The sequence below is a fragment of the Equus quagga genome, chromosome 1, assembly GCF_021613505.1.
Source record: "Equus quagga isolate Etosha38 chromosome 1, UCLA_HA_Equagga_1.0, whole genome shotgun sequence".
Lineage (NCBI taxonomy): Eukaryota > Metazoa > Chordata > Mammalia > Perissodactyla > Equidae > Equus > Equus quagga.
In genome coordinates this window covers 92,825,994-92,853,575 of record NC_060267.1, presented here as the reverse complement: position 1 = coordinate 92,853,575, position 27,582 = coordinate 92,825,994, and the positions used below count along the sequence as shown (strand labels likewise).

The following is a 27,582-nucleotide window of genomic DNA, read 5'->3' as shown; positions in this document are numbered from 1 at the left end:
TTGTTAAGAACGAGCAGCAGTCTACTTGTAGCTGCACCCACGTGTTTATTTAAGTGTCTGTACTGATTGTTATGTGAAGGGACAGGAAGAGTTATAGTGAGAAGAGCCTTAATGGCAGAAGGAGGGTCTGAAAATCGCAACAGCAATACCTTAATGTAGCTCATGGCTTTATTTAAATAATTGTCACTGTGCTGTCTTTCGTTTATGCAGACACTCTCATTCAAGAAAAGTATTTTTTAATTTAAATTGTTTTCAGTGCACCAAACATGAAAAAAATGAAATTACTAGCCTAGATTTTTCCAAAAATGAAAGTAGAAAAGCTCATCATAGTTTTTGCTTTGTAACAAAAGAGCCATTTGGGGGCTCTTTTCGACAATTGAGCATTTGGAGACTGACTCAGAAAGCTCACATCTCTCAAAGATGTTCTTGATAAAGATGAGACATCATGAAATTTCAGTAAACCGATTTAAAGAACCTACTATGGGCAGAAGCGAGCACTGCCTGTCTGTTGAGGTCTCCATGTGGAGGCCTGTCTGCACCCAGGGCTCCAGGAACTGCCTGCCCCGTGGCCATCGCCTGGCTTGGTTCTCATCTCCACATTAGGAACCTGTAAGTCATCGGAAACATCTCCAAACAAACAACCCAACATGCACTCCAACCAGGTTGATTGAAAGACTTCCATTTACAATTGGTGGGGATATAAACAGGCACAGCTTTTTGAAAGATAAAGGCCACTATTGATTAAAAAGCTAACTTTGCAAATCCTTTGGCCCAATGACTTTACTCCCGAGATTTTATTCTACTGAAATACTCACTCAAATATTCAACCAGAGATGCAAAGGATGCATAAGGAAGAATAGAGGCAACCCCAAACTCTGTTCTTAACAGGGTTAGTTAAGTAAGTTATGGCAAAGCCATATAATGGAGTACTAGGCAGCTATTAAAAAGAAACCTGTAGGGGCCCGCCCAGTAGCCAAGTGGTTGAGTTTTTGCACTCCGCTGCAGCGGCCCGGGGTTTCACTGGTTCAGATCCTGGGCATGGACGGGGCACCGCTCGTCAGGCCACGCTGAGGTGGCGTCCTCTGTGCCACAACTAGAAAGACCCACAGCTAAAATACACAACTATGTACTGGCGGAATTTTGGAAGAAAAAGCAGAAAGAAACTTACAAATCGGCTTGATGTCCATGATGTATTGTTAAATGAGGGAGGGGGCAGAAAGTAAGTCACTCGGCAGTGTTCAGGGTATCATCTCATTTTTGTTTCAAAGTTTATGTTAGTCCATGCTCAGAAAAAATCTGAAAGAACATCCATACACCAAACTGGTTATCTCTGTAGAATGGTATATTATACAATTCTGGGGTTTTTTTTTCCCCAATAAGCTTGAATTTTCTAACCAGAAACCACCTTGAAAAATTTTGTTAAAATATTTTTCATATTACTCACTGAGTGTCTACTATGTGCAGTGCACTTCATTAGGCACACAGATAAGGCAAAGTAGACAAAATAAGAAAGGAACTTAAGGGTCCAGGTGGGCTGGGGAGGGGGAGCAAGCAGAGTGAGGTAGGGCTGAGCCCACACAGTCGCGGGCCTGCTTGTGTCTAGAGCCTTGGAACTTTCGAACCTTTGGGAGAGGAGACTGCTGCAGTGTTCTCTTCACAGGACCCTGCAGAGCGAGGTGGAGGGAGGCTGGGCTTTTTAACTGTTCTTTCCTAATACAAGCACTTAATATTACATATTTTCCTCTGAACACTTTTTAGCTGCATCTCATGAAATTTTAATATGTTGTGTTTTCTCATTCAGTTCAAACTATTTTCTAATCCCCCTTGTGGTTTCTTTCTTAACCCATGTATTATTTAGACTCATGTATAATTGCTTAATTTCCAAATATTTGGGAATTTTCCATATTTTTTTGGTTATAGACTTCTAACTTAATTCTGTTGTGGTCAAAGAACATACCCAATGTGATTTCAATCCTTTCAAATGTGTTGATACTTTCTTATGGCCGAGTGTATGGTCTGTATTGATGAATTTCACGTGTACTTGAAAAGAATAAGGGGGCTGGCCCCGTGGCCGATTGGTTAAGTTTGCGCGCTCCGCTGCAGGCGGCCCAGTGTTTTGTTAGTTCGAATCCTGGGCGCGGACATGGCACTGCTCATCAGACCATGCTGAGGCAGCGTCCCATATGCCACAACTAGAAGGACCCACAACGAAGAATACACAACTATGTACCGGGGGGCTTTGGGGAGAAAAAGGAAAAAAATAAAATCTTTAAAAAAAAAAAAAAAGAATAAGTATTCTGGCATTGTTGGATATAGTGCTCTATAAATGTCAATTGGGATAAGATGTTTGATAGTGTTGTTCAAATCTCCTATATCCTTAATGATTTCTCTCTACTTATTATTTCAGTTACTGAGAAAAGTGTGTTAAAATCTCCAACTGTAATTGTGGATTTGTCTATTTCTCTGCCAGTCTTCATGTAATTTGAAGCTATATTGTTAAATGCGTATACTCGAAGGATTGTTATATCTTCTTGATGAAATGACCCTTTTATTGTTAGGAAATGTTCCTCTGCTTCTCCAGTAATACTCACTTTCTTTAAGTCTATTTGTCTGATATTAATGTAGCCACTCTAACTTTCTTGTGATTAGTGTCTGTACAGCATATCTTCTATCCTTTTCCTTTCAAACTCTCTGTGTCTTATATTCTAAATATGTTTCTTATAGACAACATTTAGTTGGGTCTTGCTTTCTTAAAAATCCAGTCTAGGGGCCAGCTCGGAGGCGTAGCAGTTTAAGCTCATGTGCTCTGCTTCAGTGGCCTGGGGTTCACCAGTTTGGATCCTGGGCAAGGACCTGCGCACCACTTACCAAGCCATGCTGTGGCAGGCTTCCCACATGTAAAACAGAGGAAGATGGGCACAGATGTTGGCTCATGGCCAAGCTTCCTCAGCAAAAAGAGGAGGATGGCAGTGGATGTTAGCTCAGGGCTAATCTGCTCCCCCCCACCCCAAAATCCAGTCTGACATTTGTTGCCATTTTTTTTTAACTTTTTATTGAGATTATGATAGTTTACAACCTTGTGAAATTTCAGTTGTACATTATTGTCTGTCAGTCGTGTTGTAGGTGCATCACTTCACCCTTTGTGCCCACCCCCCACCCCCCCTTGCCCCTGGTAGCCACTAATCTGTTCTCTTTGTCTACATGTTTAACTTCCACCTATGAGTGGAGTCATACAGAGATTGACATTGTTGCCTTTTAATTGAAGCATTTCACCCATTTCCCTTTAAAGTAATTTTATATGGTTGATTTCAAGTCTACCACCCTGGTTTTTTGTCTTCTGTTTGTGTTATCTGTTCTTTGTTCTTTCTTTCCTGCCAACTTTTGGATTAACTAAATTTTTTTTTAAAGATTTTATTTTTCCTTTTTCTCCCCAAAGCCCCCCAGTACATAGTTGTATATATTTTGGTTGTGAGTCCTTCTAGTTGTGGTACGTGGAACACCGCCTCAGCATGGCCTGATGAGTGGTGCCATGTCCATGCCCAGGATCGAACCAGTGAAACCCTGGGCCGCCGCAGCAGAACACGCAAACTTAACCACTCGGCCACGGGGCCGGCCCCTAGCTAAATATTTTTTAGCAATCCGTTTTGTTTCCTCTATTGCCTTTTTAGCTATGTCTCTGTGTTATTTTGTTAGTAGTTGCTCTAGGGATTAAACATGCATCCTTTGCTTATCACAGTCTATCTTGAATTAGTATTATACCTCATATAGCACAAGAAGCTTACAGTAGTATATTTCCATTTATCTTGCTCCTGGCCTTTGTGTTATTGTTGTCATACGTTTTACTCCCACATATGTTATAAACCCTACAGTATATTGTAATTAGTTTTGCTTTAAACACTCATTTGTCTTTTTTTTTAAGTCAAGAAATGAGATGAGGAAAGACTTTTATGTATACCCAGCTATCAACACTCTTCACTCCTTTGTTTAGGTCCAAGTTTCCATCTGATATTTTCTTTCAGCCTAAAGAACTTCCTTTAACATTTCTTGTAGTGCAAGTCTGCTGGTGACAAATTCTCTTAGCTTTCATCTCTCTGAAAGTGGCTTTATTTAACCTTCATTCTTAAAGGATGTTTTTGCTGCATATAGAAACCTATGTTGACAGGTTTTTTTCCTCTTAGCATTTTAAAGATGTCATTCCATTCTCTTATGGGTTGCGTAGCTTCTGAAGAGAACTCAGGGATTATTTTTATCATTGTTCCTCTTTATATAAAGCATCTCCCCCACCCAACCCCCGCCAGTGGCTGCTTTTAATATTTTCTCTTTATTTTTAGTTTTCAGAAACTTAACTATGGTGTATTGGGGTATGGTTTACTTTATGTTTCTTCTGCTTGGATCTCAGATTCTTGGAGCTGGGGGTTAATATTTTCTGTCAAATTTTCAAATTCTTCTCCCATTATTTTCTCAAATTTTTTTTCTCTCTCTCTTTTCTTTCTGGAACTTCAATTACATGTATGTTAGACTGCTTGATATTGTCCTTTAGGTCCCTGAGGTTCTATTCTTTTTTTTCAGTCCCCCCTCTTCTCTTTGCTTCAGTTTGGATACTTTCTATTGCCTGTTTTCCTGTCTTCTAATTCACGGATCGTAGCCCATCCAGTGATTCTTTCTCCATTTAAGATATTGTATTTTCCAGTTCTAGAATTTCCATCTGTTTCTTTTTTTTAGTTTCCATTTCTCTGCTGAGATTCTCCAATCTGTTCACTCATTTTGACTACCGTTTCCTTTAAAGTTTTAAACATATTTATAATAGCTGTTTTAAAGTCCTTGTGTGCTAATTCTGACATTTGTGTCATCTCTTGGTCTGATTCTATGGCCTGTTCTCTCTCCTTGTAGGGGTCATGTTTTCTTAGTTTTTTGCATCTCAAGTAGTTTTTTGTTATATGCTGGACGTTGTGATTTTTACATTGTTGAGAGCCTGGATTGTGTGATTCTCCTTTAAGAATATGGAATCAAAAAGCGTTGATTTCTAGCAGGCAGTTCTTTACTGGAGGATCAACTTGATCCCACTGAGGCCTATGTTTAGTCTTTGTTGAGGTGGAAGTAGAGTGTGCTTCCTCTAGGCCTGGTGTAACCCTATGCCTAAAGTGTGGCCTTGCAGAGTCTCAGCTGAAAGGGGTGTTCAGCAAGGTCTCTCACCTTGGCTGCCAGAATGACAGCATCTCCGGTGCTGTGAGAACCTCCACTCAGTTCACAGCTTCCCAGTATCTTCTCTCTACCAAGCCTTGTGGAGTCTCACCCTGCACATGTGCAGCTTTGCATTGGCCAAAGACTGAGTGAACCTGTGCAGATTCCTGGAACTCCTTCTCTGCACAGCTCCGTCCTCTCCATTACCCTGTTCCCCTAATTCCAGCTGTCTCAGAACCCCAAACTCCAGTCTTTGTTTCCCACTGCTCTGTTTGTGTTCCACCTCTTCTGTGCTGTGGTTTCAAAAGTGCCCATACGTAGAAATCCAGGGTGAATGTGGGACTCACTTTGTGTGTTTCTCTTCTCCCGGGTATCATAGCCGTGTGCTGTCCAATGCCTGAAAAGAGTTGCGTCATGTATTTTGTTAAGTTTTATGGCTTTTTATGACAGAAGGTAAATATGATAGCTGTTACTCCTCCTGGCCAGAACTGGAAGCCAAGGATGGGTTTGATGTCACAATGACCTGGGTTTGAATCCCAGCTCTGCGGCGTCCTGGTTCTATGACCTAAAGCAGGTTACTTCACCTCTTTGAGTCTCAGTTTCCTTATCTAAAAAGCAACCGGTTGTCGTGAGGACTGAAGAAGACAAGGCATACTTAGCTTGGTGCTTGACGTGGGGAAGGCCTCAGTTACTGTCAGCTTTTATTATTGCTTATATTTCCCTTAGCGGGTGAAACTGCCAGTCATTTTGGATATAATCACTTCTGTCATTTACACGGTGAATTAATATGTCATTATTGAGAAATAAGTCTTTGGTGATGGTTGTTGTATTAAACATTCACTTTTTCCAGTTAATTTTAGGATTGCTTTTGATTTCTTTAATATAGAAAGACAACCTCTTGGCCTTAAAGAAAGGAAAAGCAAGATTGTACGATTAACTTGGAAAACAGCTTGAACCTCTCAACTTTGGCTGTTAAGGGCTTTCATAGCCAATGATAGGGTAGCCTGTGTTTATTCATTCCACATGTGTTGACTGACACCTGCTGCATGTTGCCCATGGCTGGGGTCTGGAGACACAGTGGGGCTCAGGATAGAAAGGCCCTCGCTTACACAGACCATGGATCCAAAGAGGGTCAGCAGCTATGGGGCGAGTGACTCCAGAATGCTGCCTCAGTTATGAGTGGGTCCATTTGTCATGTAAGCTGGTCCTGTCTGTGGCCCCGTCATCCCGTGGAAACTCCTGGAAGGGCTGTAGAAACAAGTTCTCCCCCTCCCCCGCATAATCGCAGGTGAGCATGAACACACTCGTGACACGTCACTCAGCTCCAAGCAGTTCTCCACCGGGTGTCAATCCCACGCCGACCAGAGCTCCTTCAGCAAGTCCTGGCGTAACCGAGGCCCTGCAGGAGCTTCTCTGGTGGCGACGCCCTCGTTATGTCTTCCCTGCACCGTCAATTTTTAATATGTTTGTTGCCGAATGCATTCCTTTTCATTCCTTCCTCAGTTGCTTTTCTGTTCCCTGATTCCCCTTTGATATGTACTCTCACTTGACACACCCAGGCTCAGAGCAGCCCTTTTATATTTTTCAGTGACCTTTTTCTTTTCTCTCAGCAGGCAGCACTGGGGCTTCTTTTTTTCTCACTCTTGCTTCTATTTAAAATTTACCGGGTGCCTTTCTGTTCCTCTCCCCTCCAGTCTGCTGTGGGCAGCTGCTGAAAGAGGCCGTGGCAGACAAGTCAAAATTTGGCGAAGTCATCCAGCCCTTTTTTGAAAAGGACATGGCAGGTAGGCCACACTTCCCGCAACTTCCACAGCCTTCCAGGCTCTGAGAGAGAGTTTGCTCCCTGCTCAGCTCACTGAGCACCTTCGGGCTCAGGCTGCAGAAAACAACCGGGGAGTGAAAATTGGGCTTGCGTGTAAGCAAAGGCTCTGTTTTTGTTCCCTGGTCAGGCCTCTTGGCTTCCGAGTCTGTCCCAAGTGAGGGGACTTGTGGCTGTGCTGTGTTATCATGAGCAGTGTTTCTATTTCTCAAGAACATTTGCTTTCTGTGCCTAATCACACTTAAAATTGAGAGCCAAGAGAAGCCACCGAGCTGCCTACATCCTCTGTTATTTGGTGTACAAAAATGCTATGGGCAAGTATTTCAATTTAATCAGCAATCAGAAGCCAGAAGGTTCAGACAGCTTTGCAGACACGATGACTGACCGGCTGTTGGTCTTCAGGGGTTTAGATGCTACCTGTTTGATAGCGGAGGCTGGACTGGATAGTCTTTCCTATGATCTAGAATCTGAAAGCATTCCCTGGATCTGACTCCTAGGAAGGGTCCCTTTGAGATCCTTCTAGTCCAGTTTCCTGAATCCACAAATGAGCCACAGGGAAGGGACTGAGCTGCCAAGGCCACACAGCCAGTTCATGTCTGTGCTCCTTTAGACCCCGTGTCGCTTCCTTGGGGCAGTCTATTTTCCACAGATCCACGTCTTCCTCTCTTGTATAAAGTGCTATAGCTCCTGTGTGCAACCAGTATGAGCTCAGTTATCAAGTCTGATATCAACATATACTTAGTATGAAGAAAATCAACTGAGAAAGAAGCTGCCATTGTAATGGACAATGAGCGCGTTGCCTGGGACACCCTCCCGGCAGAATGCTCATTGCCCTCCACCATTTTCTGGATGGAGTAAGTTGATGAGGACGCACATAAGGATAGGCTGCTTGCTCCTAGCCATCAGTTCAAAGAGCCCCTTGGGGATGACGTCCTGGCCTGACTCTCTCAACTTTCCTTAAGATGTTCTAGTCCCCGGGGTGAAGTTCAAGTGAGGTGGAGTTGGATCCATCAGACACAATGATCTGCATCGGGCTGGGTCAGTGAGTGAGTCTGTTCATTCCCGACTCACTGGAATGGTAAATAGAATGAGGGGGAGGCAGGCACCAGGTGAGAATAAAAACCAGTGCAAGCTTTGGTGCCTCCCTGTCTGGCTCAGATCCCACGGCCAGCTTCACCAGCCACGTGGCCCATCTCAGAGCCCCAGGCTTCCTGGTAGTGAGACGGAGACAGAACTCCCTAGGTTCCAGGGTCCCGTGAGGACGGGGCGTGATGCGCGTGCACAGTGCCTGGGGGCCGGCTGTTGTCAGAGAGTAACAGCAACAGCAATGGTCGAGTGCCTGACGCACGCCCAGCAACGCCAGCTTCCCGTTTGTTGGGGTGGGGGGTGGTAATTAGAACCCTAAAGAATGTTTGTTGAATAAATGAGTGTGATAAGTTAAATGTTGCTGCATAGTAGTCCACTGCACGGGTGATAATTTAATTCCCCACTAACATAGATTTGTATTGTTTTAAATTGTGCTGCACAGCGTTCCATTGTGTGGGCTGGATGATAGTTCGTTTCATTCTCCACTAACAAGCATTAGGTGGTTCAGAAAGAAGCCCGGTGACCAGCGCGTGAGCCAGTGGTAACAATGGGTGAATCCGGGCAGGGATTCTTTGACTCTTCTTGCAACTTTTATGTACTTTTGAATTTTTTTCAAAATAAAGTTACAAAAAGTAAATATGTGGGTGGTTTCCAAATTTGCAATTCTCCAATGATACTATAATGCATAACCTTATACCTACACAGGTTTGTGAACAACCCTGATTATCTTAGGATAAATTGATGGACTGGGTCAAAGGTAATGCCCATCCACAATTGTGACCAGTCGCATTGTACTGAGGTACACTCCTGCCATCGGCCCCCGGGAATGCTCCTGTTCTCTGTGTCTTTGCCATCTCTGGGTATTGCCAAGTTACTCGTTTTCTATTGCTACTGAAACAAACTTAGTGGTTTAAAATAACACAAATTTGTCATCTTACAATTCTGGAGGTCAGGAGTCTTAAAATCAAGTGTCAGCAGGGCTGCAGTTATTCCTGAGGCTCGGGGGAGAATCTGTCTCCTTGCCTTTTCCAGCTTCCAGAGGCCTCTTCCTCCATCTTCAAAGTCAGCAGTGTAGCATCTTCAAATCTCTCTCTCTCTCTGACCACTAAAAATAAACCCAAGGAGTCTTTTCGTTGGTGCTCAAGAGGCAGAGCTGTTTTTTTGTTTTGGGGGGTTGTTTGGTGACTCCAAAGGAAACTGAGTGCACAATTTCCAATTTCCTATCAAGCTAGCGAGTGGTGGGCAGCTTCACTCTTCGACGCTTTGTGCTGATTTTTTCCTCTATGGCCCTTGGTTCACTTAGACTCTGTGGCTTTATACTTTGGCCCTTCCTACAACATTAAAGACACAACCACCACCAATATCATATCTTTCTAAGAGAAGCAATAAATTCTGTCATTTCACTAATCCTGATCTTGCAGGGATAACAAAGAATGCATTTACATTCGTAACCACTAACAGCGTCTCATTAGTGGGCTGTGGAGAAGCTGCGGAGAAAACCAAAGCATTCAACTCGCAGAGGAGGAGCACTGGAACCACCCGGTCTGGCGGGGGCCCACTTCACTACCAGCTGAGACAGAAAGACAGTGTAAATGATTCTCCACTGAATTGGGTTTCCAAGGAAAGAACAGACTGAGCATGGAAACTCTGTGTAGCCAACCACAGCCTTGCTTCTCTGGACAGCTGCAGGTGGCAGCCCAGCCGAGCCTCTGCTTCTGGAATCCAGCGTTGCTAACGTCTGGGACTCAAGTCGAGATGGACCACTGTTTGGGGTTTGGGGGTGGTAATCCTTTAGGAGACAGACCCAGAGTTTGCTGGGAGCATCGGGTGGAGAATGTGGTGAGATCTGAGGGCACATGTGGGCTTCCTAATATGCCCTCCAAGTCCAGGCCTGGGGACAAGCCAGGTGAGATGCAGAGGTGGCCCCTTACCAAACAGACAGCCCCACCCCCACAGTGGGGATGGGGAGACTGGCCCCAGACCTTCCCCAGGAGGAGCCCTGCCTGAGGGGAGGCAGAACTGGGAAGGGAAGTCCTCCACACTGGAGCAAGCGCCAGCCAGCTGGGGGACGGGAGCCAAGGGACAAGGCCAGTTCCTCTCTGAGGAAGAGTGAGGCAGAGATGTGGAAGGAACACAGAATTCATCTTCCCAGCACTGCCCTGGAATCAGGAGGCTCCTCCGGAATACTCAAGAGCAGCATGGCACAGCCCCTAACACTTTCAGCCCATTGACACATCTTCCAGAAGAGGAGCACAGTGGTTGCTCCTCCATCCCTTGTAGGGCCCCGTCGAGGCATCTCAGATTCCTCTCTTCAAAATCTAGGCATGTTTCGGATGTCTCTGCCCTGGGTGCCAGCAGCATTCCTGGGAACACAGGAGAGCACCAGGCCACCCCCCTGCATGTGTTTTCGCACATGACATCCAGAAATCTACAACATTCAGGGAGATCAGCTAAAGAGGTGGAGATTCTTGTAAGGATCCGGTGGCCTCATCCCCCTGGGGCAGAGCCCTGGCATCTCTGAACTGGCAGATGTCACTACTGAAGCATCCTACCATGTAGCCAACCCAGTGTAGAAACCCACCCTCACCACCTGCCTCAGCCAGGCAGTGCCCTTCTCGGTACCAGACCTCCTCCACTGAGGACTCTCGGCCCAGTGTTTCTGGCTGCTGGCTGACCGGGTCACACCTTCTGCCCCTCTCTCACTGGGATCCCTGCCTTTGCAGGCTCTTGCCCTCTCTCCTCACCTTGGAGCTGCAAGCCCCAGAGGCAGGCAGTTCTGTGATTGCAGTGCATCTTGGCCACCCACGCTGTCACCACCACCATCACCTGCTCAGCTGAGTAGATCCAGATGTCATCTTTTACCAGCATGGAACCACTTCCTCCTTTTTCCCCCATGGGGTCTCAGATGTTATGTCCCAGTCGTGACCTCTGCAGACTTAGTTATGTTCTTTTTCTGTCCTCACAAGTGCTGCCAACACCTCCTTTTTTCGAATCAGCAACAAAATTAATAACTGTGTTGTTTTCGCCTCTTTCCACATTTACTGGGCAAAAGACTCCAGGGCCCCATCTTAGCTCATCCTAAATCTCTTGATCTCAGGCTCTCGGCGATGGCACTGTGGACAGAGGGTTGGCGAGATGCTTGTTCTGTGCCCTGGACTTTGAAATATATAGGTCTGACCTCCTAAACTCATTCCGACTCTAGCTTCAGCGAACAGAACAAATTTATTCCCCCGGGCTCTGCACACGGCATTTTTTATGCAGCAACCTCCATTACAGCCAACGGGAGTGGGGGCTGCATTCGACACAGGGTCGGGCCTCAAATCATGCAGGCTTAGCTGCCAGGAAGCTCCTGTCACTTTTACGTGGGTACAAACAAGTAAAAACTATTCCAGGCTTTTGGAAAAATAAGTTCTCAGCTGTTTATATACCATTTAAAATGAGATGGTTGGCGCTCATGAACTCTGCTGCCAACATGTACTATGGCAGTGTGTGCACTGTTCTTTTTCTCCCTCCCTGAAATCAGGCACAGGCGCAACTAGATCTCACTCTGCTCAGATCATCGGTGACTCACAGGCCACCACCTCCAGATGGTGTGCTCAGCTTCTTCCCTGGGGCTTCGTTCCTACCAAAGGGTCTCGTGGAAGGTGATATTTCTTAATTCCAGAGACCTAGAGCTTCCCAAGGAAGGCAGTCTTTGCCCATTGGAATGTCTGGTTCCCCAGTTTTCATTTAATATAAAAACTAGCCCTCCTCCTCGACCTCAACTTGGCCCATCAGAAAGAAGTCAGCCCTGCTGTATTTTTAGCCTTCTCGGGTAGTTCAGCCATAAATTATGGTCCAGTGGCTGTCGGCAGTAGCTGGAACCTGATTCCAGATTGCTGGGTCTAATTAGTGCTGCACCACCATCTCTTTGGTTCAGAAGAGTTGCCTTCTACCCCAGCTCTGGTGATTGTTTCAGTTCTCGAACATTGCTTGGGCTTTCTCTGGAGACTGGCTACCCAGGGAAGATATTACGACAGCCAAAGGAGTATCTTGTCCTTGTTGGTTGAAGTCTTTGCTCTAAGTGTGTGACATGCTCATCTTGATCTGTCCACATAACACTCACGTTTTGGGATTGTCAGGTCAGGGGACCACCAGCGAGGGTGTGTCCCCAGCAGTGGAGTTTGTGAATTAGGCTGTAGCTTTTCACATCTCCTGTCTCGCCAGGAGCAGAAGGGAGGACTGTGCATTCCAACACCTGCTGGCCCGGCTTGTTGGCCAAATTACAATGAGCTCCTAACTCACTTCACCTCCATAACCAACCCCACCCCGTCAGCATCCTTCCAGCAGCTAAAGCAGTTCAATTATCGGAAGGCTCAAATTCCTTGGTGCACACGCCAGACATATACTGACTTTCAGTTGAGAAAACAGCTATTTAATTGGCATAATAACTTCCCCCTAAAAGCGCAAGTCCTGATGTGTAGAAAAGAAAACGTGGAAGACAGATCATTAACGAGCGTTACCTGTGCCCCCTCCCGCACGCCCCTGTATTTTCTAAATATTTCTGTCTGGAGAAGGTCCCTCATGGGCCAATAGAACCTGAGAAGAAGTGGGAGATTTGGGAGAGATTCAAGACTCTAATTTGCACCCTTTCTGGTAATGAGACCTCACCGTAGCAAACACAGCCATCGGAACACAAACAAGCCAAACCAGCCCCAAATTGGGATGATTATGAGTGTTTTTGAGAGCCTTCCGTGAGTCCATGTCCCAGGAAGCACAGATCAGAGCTCCGCCGAAGTGCTGCCTTTTTTTAGGGGGAATTAATATTCTCGTCACTAAACGCACACTAAAGATTCAACAATAGACCAGCTTTTCTCTTTTGTTAAAAACTTGCAAAGAGTCGCTGAGTTGAAAGACAAAGTAAATCTTGCCATCTGAGGAGGTAAGCGGAATGCTATTTCTTGTTTTCGCAGTGCAGCCTCGGCGAGCTGCAAGCTGTCTGAGCGCGGAGGGGAGACCCGGAGGGACCTCTGCCCGTTTCCAGCAAGTCTTTGCATGTGGTGTGTTTGTACTAGCTGAAGACAGCGCGTGGCTCTCTAAATAATTTACCAGTTGATTAATAGACTCACAGGGGTATAATTAGGAGAGGGAGAGACGGTGGGTACAGTAACCGGTACAGCGCTTGGGGGAACAGGAGCCTTTATTTTTTTAAAGAAACTTTCTAGGGTGCTGGGCGTTTGAAGATAAGTTGGGAAGAGCTCAGTGCCTCTTCTCTTTTGAAGTGGAAATAGGACAGTTTGAATCCGTCGAGTTTAATTTTTCACAAGCTTTAGGGGCCCCGCAGTGCAACTCCCTTTTTATTATTGAAAAAACTCTACATTTTTCTTTCGTTTTTCTGCACACACACACACACACACAGTCCAAGCAGTAAGTAATAAACACATTAATTTACTCTTTCATTCAACGTGTATTTTATTCGCTTCGCCTCCCCCGGATGTGTCACCACATGTCCCCTTGGCACCCCCCAGCCAGAGCCCCCACTGTAGGGCTGCCTGGAGGTTGATTAATGGACACCCCTGTAATTTATGCATTTTAAAGGAACCCTCACCTCGGTCTGACAATGCTTTTGAAGTAGCTCCTTTTTTCAAGTCAAACTTTTGACTTTTCCGCTGGGACTACTACAAAGATTTCCTTATGGAAAGTAGGTAGGAGTCTGTTTCAGCCGGAGAGAAAGCCAGGGCCGAGATGGCCCAGCAGAGCAGCAGGTCTCAAAGCCGTGCTTGCATTCTGAGGGCCAGAGGGCCTGTCAACGAGAATGGTCATAGAAAGGGGTTCAGCGCCCCGTTTATCAACAGGTTCGTGCCCCTAGAGGGGCCAACTCCCTGGTTTTTTAAACTGGACTTTCGTCGCAAAAGTGTGCATCATCTGTCTACATTTTTAAAATAGTGCTTTGTCAGGGCATGACCAAAAGGTCAAAAGGCTTTTTGTTCAATGGCCAGCCCAGTGGGGAAACTGAGGCAGTGAGGGGCTCTCAGTTCACTCATGCATCTGTGCAATGAAATATCTCTCTCCCCACCATGAGTGGGGCTTATCTAGTGCTGTTTTCACCACCTGGCTGTGTCACCATGGAGGGGCAGCTACAGCTGTTTTCGCTGGACTCAGTGTTGACGGAGTGCTTGCTAAGTATCAGGCATCCAGATTACAAAATGAAACAAAACAAAACCCAGACGTTTCTGGGAAGTCTAAGGTGAACCCAGAGGTGCATGGTGTCCTTCTCACTCTGACCAGAGCTTCTGGAAGCGTTTCCCCTCTGTGGGCAGCCCCCATGGCTTCCAACCCACTCAACTGTGAAATTGCCTGCGACAGGCTGGACCCTGAGGCCCCAGCCTCTTCTGTAGGCGGGAGGTCTCCCAGTGCAGCCGGCTGGGCGGCCCCTTTCACACCCCTTGAAGGGGCAGCTGGAAGCCCCTTGCCCTCTGGGAATGTCCTCAGTGGGGAGCTGATGCCTGCGTCTTTCTCCTTGGGCTGTGAGTGGCCTGAGCTGTAGAGGGGGAGGCTGCCCCAGTGACCTCCTATGGCCCCTCCACCTCAGAGAGAAACAGATCAGGGACATGAGACTTGCTGGGCTTTGTTGGCTAGAAGGTGGCCTGAGGTGTCTCGTAGGAACCTGGCACAGCTGTGATGGACAAGGAGGGAAGCGCGGGGTCCACGCCCTTCAGCTCTGCACCTGTCTACACTGCTCTGAGTGGGAGGGGGCAGAGGGGTGGTGGGTGGAGGTGGGCACGGGCTGAGAGAGGGAGGTTGTTGGGGTGGGGGCACAGGGACGTGGCAGGTGGAAGGGGAGGGAAGAGTGTGGAGTATAAGGGAAGTGCCTGTTCCCGCCTGTGGCATCCCGTGGGATCCAGGGGAGGCAGAGGGCGAGGGAAAGACGACTTTCTCCTCCTCTCCTCTCATCTCAGGCTGCTTTTCTTCACCAGCTGTCTTGACTGCCAGAACTCTGCTCTCACCTCCCACACCTGCCTTTTGGTCCTGGTCAGGTTAAGGGGAGGAAGCTGGACCTTGTCTGGAACCCCTCCCAGCACCTCGTGTTGCATCTTCCTGCTCATGCCCTGTCTGCCCAGCTGACTGCTCCCCAGTCCCCAGCACCAGCGTGGCTCATCGTAGGAGCTTAGCCGACATTTGTGAATGAGTGAACAAATGAATGCATGAACGGGGACAGCGTGGTGTGGCCATCCCAGGCAGCCCACACTATGGCGTCCGGGGACCAGAGGCTCCCCTCTGCTGCCTGCATTTCTGTGTAGGGGAGACACCATTCATCTCGGAGGAACAAAGGGGAGGTCAGGTGGTGAAGGCAGCAGCCTGACGGTTTCTAGAGAGGTGGCCAGCCGCCGTCACTCCCAGATAGTCAAGGGGCAGCTGCCGGTTTGGGCTCTGGAATCATACCATCTGATTCCGGTTCAGACCCTACCACATCCCAGCTGTGACCTCGGGCAGGCCACTTGGCCTCTCCGGGCTGCGGCGTCCTCAGCTATAAGGCGAGATTTTCACAGGATCAAAGTCACTGGCTCCTTAGGTGTATAAAATGAAATTGTGCCTGTAAAATGTTCAGCACAGTGTATGGCACACCCCAGGCTGTTTACTGGTTACTTACTATTATCCTTGTTAATAGGAATAGTAGAGTCATCATCGTAATTGCAGTAGTAATGGTAGAAGCAGCAAGATCGGCTGGGTGCACACGCGTGTTTCACATATGGGTTTTTGGCTATGTCATTCCTTTCCTGGGACTGCTGCCAGCCTTGGGAGCCTGGGCTCTGTGGCAACCAGGAACTGACAGAGCCCAGGGTTGCTGTCTCTTGGTGCCCCACTTATCTAATGCAGCTACCCTGCCATTTGATGGCATAAAATGATGGCTACTGTGTTATGCTCCCGATTCCCTGGATCAGGATTTCAAGCAGGGCGTGGCAGGGGGGCTTGACTCCACCCCATGCTGCCTTGGACCTTAGCTGGCTGGCTCGAATGGCTGGACGTAACTGGGCCAGCTCATCTAAGGCCCTCTATCTGGTTCTCAGTTCTGGTGTCAACTTGGTTCCTTGGCTCTTCTCTCCGTTGCTTCTGCTGGGGCTGCTGTGTCCAAGACGGATTCTTCATCTCTGTGCCTGGTGCCTGGAGTGAGATGCATGGAACAGCCGGGGGTCATAGGCATCCCTCTCCATGCAGCCTCTTCACATGGCAGCTTGGGCCTCCTCACAGCATGGCAGCCTCAGGTTACTCAGCCTTCTTAGTGGTGGCTGGCTGCCCCTAGAACAAGCATCTCAGGGAGCCCCAGGGCAGTGGGGGTGGTCAGGGTGGAGGGTGGAGTAGGCTGTGAGGCTTCTTATGACCTACCTCAGAAGTCCCAGAATGAGCTTCTGCCTGAATCTGTTCACCAAGCTAGTCAATAAGACCAGCCCAGATTTAAGGGGCAGGGGATCGGAGCCCACTTCTCAATGGGAGGAGCAGCCATCTCTAACCTACCTCACCAGGGAAGACTTGAGGAGAACCTTTCAGTTTTCTTCAGGATTGGCTGCGTCCTGTGGCTGTGAGGCAGAACACAGACAGCCTGATGGATCCTCAGGAGCTGGGTGATGGCAGGACTTCAGACATGCCACGTAGGGGCTCACTGAGAGCCCAGAGGCCTTAGGGTCCAATTCTGTTTTAAAGAGGAAGAAAGCCCACTTAGAAGGTAAAGTGACTCCCCCAATGGCACGCTGCCAGCGAAACGCAGAGTGGAGGGCAGAATTCACATTGCTCCTTCCCATGAAAGGTAGTAGAGAGCACAGAGCTTGAGCAAGTGGCCCCAGAGCCAGATGGCCTGGGTATAAATCTGGATCCCACTACCTGTTAGCCATGTGGCCTTAGGCAGGTTACTTCCTCTCTGTTCTCAGTTTCCTAATCTGTAAAATGGGGTTGTTATGAAGATGTCATGAGTTAATACTTGCATTAGAACACATGCATGCTTAGACCAGAGCCAAGCTCATAGTGGGCACCATCACACATTGCTTGTTAAATAACTGTGCCATTGTATATTTTCCATCCCAGAAAACTGGGCTCATGCTTATTCCCTGTCTCCTAGTAGTTTCTGATTTTTGTCTCACAGATCACGTGGGCAACGGCATTCCCACTGCCCTTGAGATGTAGGGGAAAGAACTGATTCTGAGCCCCAACTTCATTAAAATGGGAGAAAAATCGTGTTTCTTTTTGATCTGCATGTACAGTTAATGTTCATATATTGCACATTAAAACAGTCCAGTCCAGGGGCTGGCCCGGTGGCGCAGCAGTTAAGTGCGCACGTTCTGCTTTGGCGGCCTGGGTTCGCTGGTTCAGATCCCAGGTGCGGACATGGCACCGCTTGACAAGCCATGCTGTGATAGGCGTCCCACATATAAAGTAGAGGAAGATGGGCACGGATGTTAGCTCAGGGCCAGTCTTCCTCAAAAAAAACAGCCCAGTCCACATGTAGTCTGGCTGGCCTCTTCTCATTTTCCCAGGTACTTTCATATTCCACTGAAAGTTGTAAAAATGTGTTTTAGGATAAGAATAACTAATTATCAAATCATTACACACAGTGTGGCCAAGTGAACATTTTGATTAAAAGTGTTATTCATTTTCTAAGTGAAGTACCATTTATTTATCGAAGAATGTCTATTTTTAAATGGTCTTTTTTCTCATCTAAAACTTCATTAGAGAGACGGACTGAAGGGTCACTGCCGAGAGCTCTGCCTCTCGGCTGCAGACATGGCAACAGTGTACGGGCATCTCCGTCTTATCTTTGCTTTTTGCCCGAGTAGATGTGGCAGAGAGGGGAGCGATAGAAAGTGGTAGAAAGTGGGGAGCCACTCTTGGAGGGATGAACAGCACAGAATATCCTCCTAATTGGTAAGAACCCCAGGGCTAACGTACTTTTCTGGACTTGAACAAAAATCCTATACTAGAAGATGGGTATTTCCTGGCACCATTGTCTACCAAGCAATTGTAAATGCTGTTGTTAAGCAATATAGATGTTAGAACATAGACTTTTAGAAACTAAAGGAGTCTTGGAAGATAACTGTTCCATCTTGTGCCTGGGAAATCCAGGCCCGCCACCACAGGGGCTTGTGGCTTGAGTCTAAGGCAAGTGACTTGAGTTTACCAAGGAGGCAAGCTATCCAGTGGGCTTGCTCCCCACTGAAGGGTGGCAGGGCGCAGCCAATTTGGACAATCGGGTTTCTCCTCAGTATCTCCCTTAGAGGTTTTAGAAATGTTCTGTTTATCATTTAAGCGGTCACTTATAGCGCAGGATCTACAATTGACCAGCAGGTGGCAGTAAATAATAAACAAACAGCATCCCTGACAGCTCCCCCGGCCCGAGGTGCGGGCACTGTTGGTGCTGCAGGTCCTGCTAATACACTCATGACTTCCAGTTACAGCAGCAAAGGGGGCTTGCAGGGCTCAGCTGCCAGGATCCAGTACTGTCCCAGGGTAACAGTCTCCCAGAGATGGCGGGAGGTTAGGTTTCATTGAATTACAGTGATAGTGGGTTTGAGCCTCAAAGGGCCCGACCTGTGTCCTGGGCCGAGCCCGCCCAGCATCCTGGGGAAGAGACACATGTTGGGGTGGGAGGCCTGCTTCTTTCAAGCATCAGTATGCGCGAGATGGAAATGCAAAACAAAACCAAAAGCGACCCTTCTTTCTCCTCCACAGTCCTGCTCCTTTCCAAGACTCCTCTCCCACTGGGCTCAGCTCAGGAGCAGGCAGGACTCAGGAGCTCTGTTGGGATGTTGGGAAGGGAGAAGAGGAGGAGATTCGGAGTCTCCCATGAGCCCTGACAGATAGGCAAATGTCACCTCTACTTTGCTTTCAGGGGGGGTTTGAAGAAGGAAGGAAGTTACAGGGGCAGTTACGGGGCAGGGGCTGTATCTGGGAGAGGGGGTAGATGTGTGTAATGTATTGTGTGTAGATGGGTGTGGGGTGTAGTGTGTGTGTGTGTGTTATGGAGGTGGATGTGGTGTGTGCGGGATGTATGCAGATGTGTGTGTGGTGTCATAAGGGTGTTGTAGGGAAGTGCGGGGATGTGCAAGTGTGTGCATTGTGCATCTATGTAGGAGTGTGTATGTAGGGGTGTGTGCAGCGTGTGCAGGGTTTCTGAGTGTGTGTGTAGGGGTATGCGTGTGTAGCAAGTGTGTCGGATTGTGTGGTGAGGTGCTCAGTCTTTGCTGCTTTGCCCTGGGGTGGTAGGAGGGTTGCATGGCTTATTTGGGGTTTGTAAATCAACCTTGCCATAAGCACCAGCTGAGGGAGCTGTTTCCTTTTCTCTACTTCCCGTCCTAGCCTTCTGGACCAATTCCAGCAGCCTTAGTGCCCTACGTCCCCCTCCCTGCTTCGGCTGAACCCCAGGTCAGGGACACCAACTTATGAGCTGAAATGCAAGGACAGCAGGTGGCAGCGTGGTGTAGCAGGAAGGGCTCCAAGAGAGGCTGGAGCAAGTTCCTTCTGCCCCTCGGCTCCAGTTTCCACTGGAAAATCTCCAGCTGTCCTAGGTGCCTTCTCCAGGCCTCCCTAAGTCCCACTCGTTGGCTCTCTGAGCCGGACTTGACTGAGGATGACGGACATCAGACCTGGAGCCCGGGCAGAGATGTCCCGTCTAGTCATCTCACAGGTGGCCTGACTCCAGTTGGCGCTTTCTCCTCTCCAGAGCTGTGGAAGTGAGGTGCGGGAGGGAGCTTGATGTGGGGCCCAGGCCTTTAAACAGGAGTGCCTCCCCTTCAAGACAGGGTGGGCCAGCTGTCCTGGGTGGGCTGGGCTCGGCTGGGGGACCTGGGAGGATCCCTGTGGGGCCCGGAAGCCACTCACTGTGACCACAGCTCCCTACCAACCCCTGTGCCAAGCACATCCAGCTGGCAGGGAATAAGTGGATTGAGATTTTAATAACCTCGGGGTCAATGTGAGGACTGCCATCTTTTATAGAAGATCTTCAGAAAAAAAAAGAAAAAAACCCAGAAACCGTGTGGTGTGGCCTAATGAAATAATGGGATATTCACATCTTGCACTTTGCTAAATTTAGTTGACAGGACTTTCCGGAGAGGTAGCCCTCGGCAGTAGCTTGTACGCGGCGTAAGATGTTAACTGTCAAGCCCAGAAATCAAGCCCAAGGCACCTGACTCGTTGGAGAAAGACTGTAGACCACACTGCAGATCTCCGTCTGAGGGCCAGGTGAAGGGTAGACGGACAGCGCTGTCAAGGAGACTTTAAGCTTCAGCAGAACACGGCAAGCGAGAGCTGTTCCGGGAAAGCTGCGTTTGTGTTGAACTGGCTGGTCAGAGCCTGCGGGTTGGAAACGTGAGTGGAGAACCTGCAGGAAAGAAAAAGGACAGAGCAAAACCAAGGCACGGAGCAGACCAGCTGATCCCGGAGAGGCAGGGCTGGCCCGGAAACGTGCTGGGGGCAGGGTTTTCAGGCTTCACCTTTCACCCCTGACCTGCATTCAGCATTCGGCACTTGGGGGGGGGCACTCACTGGCAAGGTTGGTGGCAAGGCAGCTTCCAGAGGGGTCTGTCATTTGTTTTAGCCACCAGCTGAGTTTCCCAGCCTCTGTCCGTCCAGATGGGGGAGCACAGCCCATCTCTGAAGAGGAGACCCCCTAGCGTTATGCAGAAGCTTCTATGCTGGGAGGACCATGGAGCCTCCTCCATAGCCACAGCCCCTCTGAGCCCCTGTGAACTAGCATTTATGAGTGTTCAGCATTAATTAAGGGACAGAGAGGTTGACAGCCTCATGCGAGGGTCTGAGCAGCTTTCCCAGGTTTACCCAAAAAGGGCAGAGCTGGGCAAATACCCTTGAGGCCAGCTTCTGGGCAGAGTTTCCAGGGACTGGTGGGGTTACAGAAGGACCAGGGCTCCATCCAGCAGCCAGGTCCTCCCAAAGTGAGAGCCACGTCTGGGGTCCAAGTGTGGCCTTCTGGGGAGATTTCATTCATTGTCCCTTTGAAACAGTCTCTCACAGTGCCCCTTTCAACCTCCTTTAGGCATTAAAATAGTTTCCTTTTAAAAAAAAACCCCTCACTTTTTAAATGGAAGGCTTTAAACATATATATAAAAAGTAGAGAGAATCGAATAGTGCATCTGTGGGGGCACATCCCCGGTAAAATGAACCCATAGGTGCTCGTGGCCACCCTTGTTGCGTCTAGAACCCACCTGCAAGACCCCTCCCAAAGGGAGTATTTTGAAATAAATCCCAGATGTCAACATGTATCCTCTTGACTGCCTGCTTAATTCCCAAGTAGGTTATGGTGGGGCTGGAAGGGAGCACGAGAGAGGCGCCTCCTGCAGTTGTCCCCCTGTCGGGACCCCACTGGGGGCTCCTTGGGACATCAGTCCTCGGCTCTCTGCGCACAAACACTCAGGGACCCAAGAGCCTTCTGGTTTTTGGAAATGGTACTGTTTACTCACTCACTCATCCGTTCAAAGAGTTTTTATTCAGTGCCTTGCAATGCCAAGTGCTAGGGTACAATGAGCCTGACTTTACGGGGGTCCCTGCTTTTGGGGGGGGTGAGGGTGGGCATACAGGCATTAAATGAAAATGGCACCAATAGTTCCTGACCGACAGCTGTGGGGCGGCCTTCCGAGAAGAGGTGCTCTTGGGAAGCTCTGGGTTTTCCTGACCCCGGAGAAGAGGGGCTTGGGTTGGTTTTGGCTCAAAGTTGAAATCAGTGTGAACTTTCACCTTCTTCCTAGTCTTCTGGAAATGTGACCTCCCCCTTCTCCGCAGCCCTCACACTTCCTCCGTCCCTTGTGCCTTCCTGCCGGGATGGTGCTGACTCGTGTCCTTGACTCTCTCGACTCCGGGGCCCTGAGCTCCCTGAGGAATTGGGTCTAATTCATGGGGTGTCGAGTGGGGCCACTCCTCTCTCTCTTCTGCATGTATGTATGCATGTGTGTAGCGTGTATATACGTGCATGTGTGCATGGTGTGTGTATATTTATGTCCCTGTATATTTAAATTAGACCATATTATACAAGCTGTTTGTTTACTTGCTTTTTCCGCACTTGATATTCTGTCAAAGGCCTCTTTCCAAGTTAATATAAATGATTTTTTAAAGGTTGTGTAATATCCCATTGCGTAGATGTACCATCCTTTATTATCCTGTCCCCTGCGGGTGGACGTTTCAGATTGTTTCCGATTGTCACTATTATAAACAACACTGAAGTAGACACCTTTGTGCGCACGTCTTTTCCCATCTGTGCTGTTGTATCTTAGCTATAAAGTCTTACATATAAGATTGCTGGGTCAAAAGGCATGTACATTTTAAGTTTTGATGCAAATTGGGAAATTCCCTCTAGAAATCTTTGCAACCCTCCCTCCCCACCCCAAATGTCTCTTTGTGTTTCCGTCCGATCTTCCATTCTTCCCTTGAGTCAGACTTCTCCCCAGTGAGGTGACCTAAGCCACAACCTTTTGGGGCCTTGGTTTCTCAACTTTGAAATGGAGGAGGTCAAGGGGATGACCTTCCAGGCTCTTCCCTCTGAATTCCAAGGCTCCAAGCCTCACAAGCAGCCCGCTCTTACCCCAAGAAGGCTGCGGTTCAGCTGCTCGGATCTCCCTGGAGCACAGCTTGGTTGCCAAGCAGGACCTGAGGATTGGAGAAACCAATCAGAAACTGTTGGCCCAATCCAGTCCCCACTCCCAAACAACTGAGGCCTTAATGGGCCCTGGATGCCACTGGTCAGCATGCAAATTACCCAGTGGACCTCCTCTTCCAAGGGCAAGCCCGTGTCAAACCTGCAGCACCCTCCCAAAGTCAGATTTAAGCTTAGATGTTGGATTTCATGTTTGCAATTTAAGTGTCACATATTCTTACCAGTGGCTTCATTGTAGCCATCTGATGGAAATTTGTATAAACTTTTAGAAGGAACTAAAAGTAGACCCACACGTCTCTCAGAAGACCTCTAATGGATCTGGCATCTCCCATGAGTCATCTCTAGGCCCCACAGCAGCCACTGAGGCTGGTGTTACAGAGGAGGACACTGAGGTTCAGGGAGGTCCCAGAGCTGCCAAGCAGAGGCCACTGGACCACAGGTCTCTCAGCTCATGCTTGCCCTAAGAAAGAAATCCAGAAGAGCTAAGAGCTGAGTTTTCTGGGTTTTATTCTAAGGAACGCTTGTAAAAGCAGCTGTATTACAAATCATCCTCCTCCCCCCGCCGCTTAGAGCTCAGCCCACCCACTTTCTCAGTTTACAGATAAAGAGACTGAAGTTCAGAGTCTCAAAGGTGGCTGGGGCAGGGCTGGGACTAGGAGAGGGATGTGAAAGCGCTTCCTCTCTCTGATAGGGCGCTGCTGGGGCCTGTGGCTGCTCTCAGGCGCTCAGGATTCCCAAGGCCTTGAAGGGCACTGTGCTTGTGGGGTCAGCGAGAGGTGGTTTCGTTTGAGAAATTTAAAGAGCTGGGGCTATTAGCAACTGACTTTTATTGTGGGGTCTTGAGCCAGAGCTCTTTGTGGACTTTACAGGAGGATCCATTTCTGCCCTTAGGGGCCCACAGCAGCCTCTTTGAAAACTGTGGTGTGGAATAGCCACATCCTTGGGGCCCGGGACCCCAAATGGGGACTCCGCTGGCTGATCCCACAAGACGTGCTTTCCATGTGCAAATGTGGCAAAGGGCGTGTTCCTGGGCTTTGTAGCTCAGGATCCTAAGAACAGGCCCCCATGTGTCCATTCCATAAATATGCACTGAGGGCTGTTACATGATCGTTCCCAACACGGCCTGGGTGTGGCCCAGGTCCCCTTCCTTCCTGAAGACCTGGCAGGGCCTCTCCCACCCTCACTTCCCACAGACTGCTCTGCTCCAGCTACACTGCCCTTTCTCCAGTCCTTGAATGTGCCAGGATCATTCCAGCCTCGGGGCCTTTGCCCCTGCCATCCTCTCTGCTTAGAACATCCTCCCCAGGTCTTTGCGTGGTTGGACTTGCCGTTCAGATCTCATCCAAATGTCACCTCCTCAGAGGCCATCCTGGACGCAGTCAAACCAGCAGCCTCCCACCACTGGTTTATTTATTTGTTCATAGATGACTCTCTGAAATGGTAATTTATTTATCCGTATATTGTCTCCCTCCTCCACTAGAATATAAACTTCAGGAGGGCGGGGCCCTTGGCTCCTTGCCGTGTAACGCAGTGCCTGGCACAGCACGAATGCTCCGTAACTATCCACTGGATGAACCACTGGGGAAGGCTCATTTCAGTGTTAGTTTCTTACTCAGGTGAAAACATCCGTAAATATTCAGGGGTAGAGCTGGATTGGAAAGCTCCATGGCAGATTCTTAACCCACATTGTTTTAAATCTATATTTATTTATCCTGACAGAAAACATGGGGTTTCTGGATCAGAGAACAGACCCATTATTTATTCACACAGTAATCTTAGCGCTGGCTCCGCACACCCCAGATCTGCACAGGGAGCTGTGGTGAGAGCCTGTGCGCCCTGCACGCACAGGGATCGGTAGCGCGGGAGAGGAGCCCTGAAATTATGGCTTCTGGAGCTTAGAGAGGGCACTGGCACAGCTGCCCTTCCCCCCGCCTGGCCTTTGCCCTGAATGTAAACAACCCCTGGAGAGAGGAGGGGAGGGCACTGGCATGTAAACGAAGGAGTCGGGACAGAGGTCCCTCACTCTTCCCAGAGGTCTCTATCTTTAACTGCAAGTCTTGTTTAAAATCAGTCATCCTTTATTTCAGGGGCCAGCACACCCTGATCATGAGGGAAGCATGAAAATATTGAAAACATTGTTTCCCAATGTCCATCTCCTGAATCGAAAGATAGCAGCCACCATCTCTGAGTGTCTCCCACCTTCCTGGAACTGTATCTGCAGTGTGAACTCTGTGGGGACAGACCATGATGTCCTCTTTTGGCAGATGAGGAAGCTGAAACTTGGAGAGGTTGAGTGACCAACTGGAGGTCGTTCGGCACCAAAGGGCAGGGCTGAGACAAGACCTTAGACTTGTGGGCGCCTCAAGCCCATGTGCCCTCCCCTCTACCACCTGGGATCCCCAAAGTCTGGTCAAGTTGGTTTTAACAAGTTTGGTTAGCTGCCGTGAACCTTCGGAAAGGGAAGGCTCCTGTCTATTTATTCCACACCTACTATGTGCTGGGCACTGTGTTAATTGTGGAAAAATGAGGTGGGCACAGTCCTGTGTTCTCATGGAACCCACAGTCTTTCCGGAGGGGCAGACATTACACAGAGAATTAGCCGGAGAGTGGCCAGGCGCAGGGGAAGCACAGATGCTAACCCAGGCTGGGGGCCGTCCTCCGAGGGGACATCCTGCCGGGCCCAACGGCTGGGTTCAAAAGCTTGTCCCAGGCAAGGCGTCGGGGAAGGATGTTATGAATGGTGGGACTGGTGTGTTCAAAGGGAGGTGAAAGGCTGGGGGAGAGACACCTGGGAGGGAGGCAGGACCTTGCAAGGTCCTGTTGGCCCTGGAGGAGGGGACTGCTCTTATCCTCAGAGCACTGGGGAGCCACTGCAGGCTTAAGCAGGGGAAGAGACGGGATTAGCTGTATCAACTTCTCACTCGTGTTAGATAGGCAAACGTCCTCATTCGAGCGAAATTCCTTTTCTGCTCTTTCCTAGGGACTGGGGAAGAAAGATGTGAGAAAGAATAAATTCAGGGAAATGCGAATTACTTAGAATAGGGTTTATGGTTCTTTGGTGACAAGAGAGTAACCCAGCATGTCATGGCCATGGAGGAGAGCAGCTATTGGTGACTTTTCCAAAGCCTGTTGTCCCATGTTCACCTGGCTGTCAACCGTTTGGAAGGTTTCAGACATGTGCATCAGGGCCATTTGCCTGACCCATGGCTGGCTGGTAGGAGGGGAACTGGGCGTCTCCAGAGAAGGTGCCAAAAGCTGTCATTGCAGCTCTAGGAAGCCAGCTCATCGTGGGGCCCACATTCATAGCAAACAATGGTAATATTTACCAAGTATTTCTGGAAAAATGAGTGCAAAGTGCAGGAAATGCAGTGCAAATTGCTAGAACGCAGTACATTAGCAACATAGGACATTTAATGAGTCTGAGAAGAGAGGTATAAATTTCAGGAAAATGTCAATTGTGGTAATGTAAACAAGAGGTTTCTCAATATCTCATTCTCCCTAAGACTCTATTTCATCTCTGGTTATAGCTAGAGCTGTGGTTCTTGAGAGAGATTTGATTCTAAACATCAAGGAGGGAGGAACTGGGGGAAGGAGAGACACAGAGGTTGCTTGTGCATCACAAATTAGCAGAGAGCAGTCGGGGCACCAGTGCGATCCCACTGAGGAAAACTAAACCTTCAGCTGGGGCCTGGTGTGCCTCCAGGAAAAGTCTTGCTGCAAAAACTGGATCCTGGGAGGAGACACTGCCCACAGATCACTGGAGGGCTGGGAACGACCTGGGCTGCTTGTCAAGATGAAGGAAAGCTCAAGGTCAAGGTCACCCAATGCTTTTCCCTTCTCAGGCAGCCTCGTTCCTCCCATTGCTGGGACCTCGGAGGGACCTGGGAAATGGGCACCCACAGCCTTGTCCATCTAAACCCAACTCTTCACCAGTTCGATCCATGGTCAAGTAAAGTTGGGAGCCCTCGGGCGACAGATCCTCCCTCACATTCCTGTTGGGTCAAGAGAGTGCCTGGGATGGCAGAGTGATGGCTTGTTCTCCTTTCTCTGCAGTCCCCGACAGCCTCATCATGAAGGTGCTGAGCGAGCGCCTGAACCAGCAGGACTGCATTCAGAAAGGGTGGGTGCTGCACGGCTTCCCGAGAGATCTGGACCAGGCGCTCATGATGGACAGCCTGGGCTACAAGCCCAACAGGTGAGCTGTCCCCTTCCGGCAGGGCTGCAGCCCTGGCCATGCCACCTCCTGGGAAGGTCCCTGCCACTGGGCACCCTCCCTCCAGGGCCTCAGCTGATGAGATCCATCTGACAGCTTGCAGTTGACAAGAGACGTCACATGTTCATGAAGTGGAATGTCTCTTAGTCATCCCCGTTCCCACCCACCCACCCCATGTACCCTGTGAACTGGGATTCAGGCTTGGGTTCAAATCCTGGCTCTGTCACTCACCTTGCTGCACCTAAACTTCCTCACCTGTGAATGACAATGCACACCAGCCAGTGTTCCCTTCCTCCTGGGATTCTTGTGCAGGTCAACTGATGTTTTCTTCTACTGTTTTTTTTTTTTGTTTGTTTTTTTTGCTATATAAACTTGGAGACTTTTAAGATATACATGAAAAGATTTATTTTATCTTATTTTATTGAGGTCATAGTAATTTATAACTGTGAAATTTCAGTTGTACATTATTGTTTGTCAGTCACCATATAAATGTGCCCCTGTACCCCTTATCCCTACCCCAACCCTTCCCCCTGGTAACCACTAATCTGTTCTCTTTATCCATATGTTTGTTTATTTTCCATATATGAGTGAAATCATGTGGTGTTTGTCTTTCTCTGTCTGGCTTATTTCACTTAACATAATACCCTCAAGGTC

At 48.6% G+C, this 27,582-nt stretch overlaps 1 protein-coding gene across 11 annotated transcripts in view; it reads left to right on the top strand.

Annotated features, from left to right (window-relative positions):
- The window catches only part of AK8 (adenylate kinase 8), a 136,328-nt gene that overhangs the window by 58,828 nt on the left and 49,918 nt on the right, over window positions 1-27,582 (top strand). For all 11 annotated transcript variants that reach the window (XM_046656090.1, XM_046656111.1, XM_046656073.1 and 8 more), the window contains 2 exons: window positions 6,876-6,965; window positions 26,769-26,910. In XM_046656090.1, the coding sequence (XP_046512046.1) occupies window positions 6,876-6,965; window positions 26,769-26,910 (232 nt within the window). The remainder of the gene's footprint in view (window positions 1-6,875; window positions 6,966-26,768; window positions 26,911-27,582) is intronic.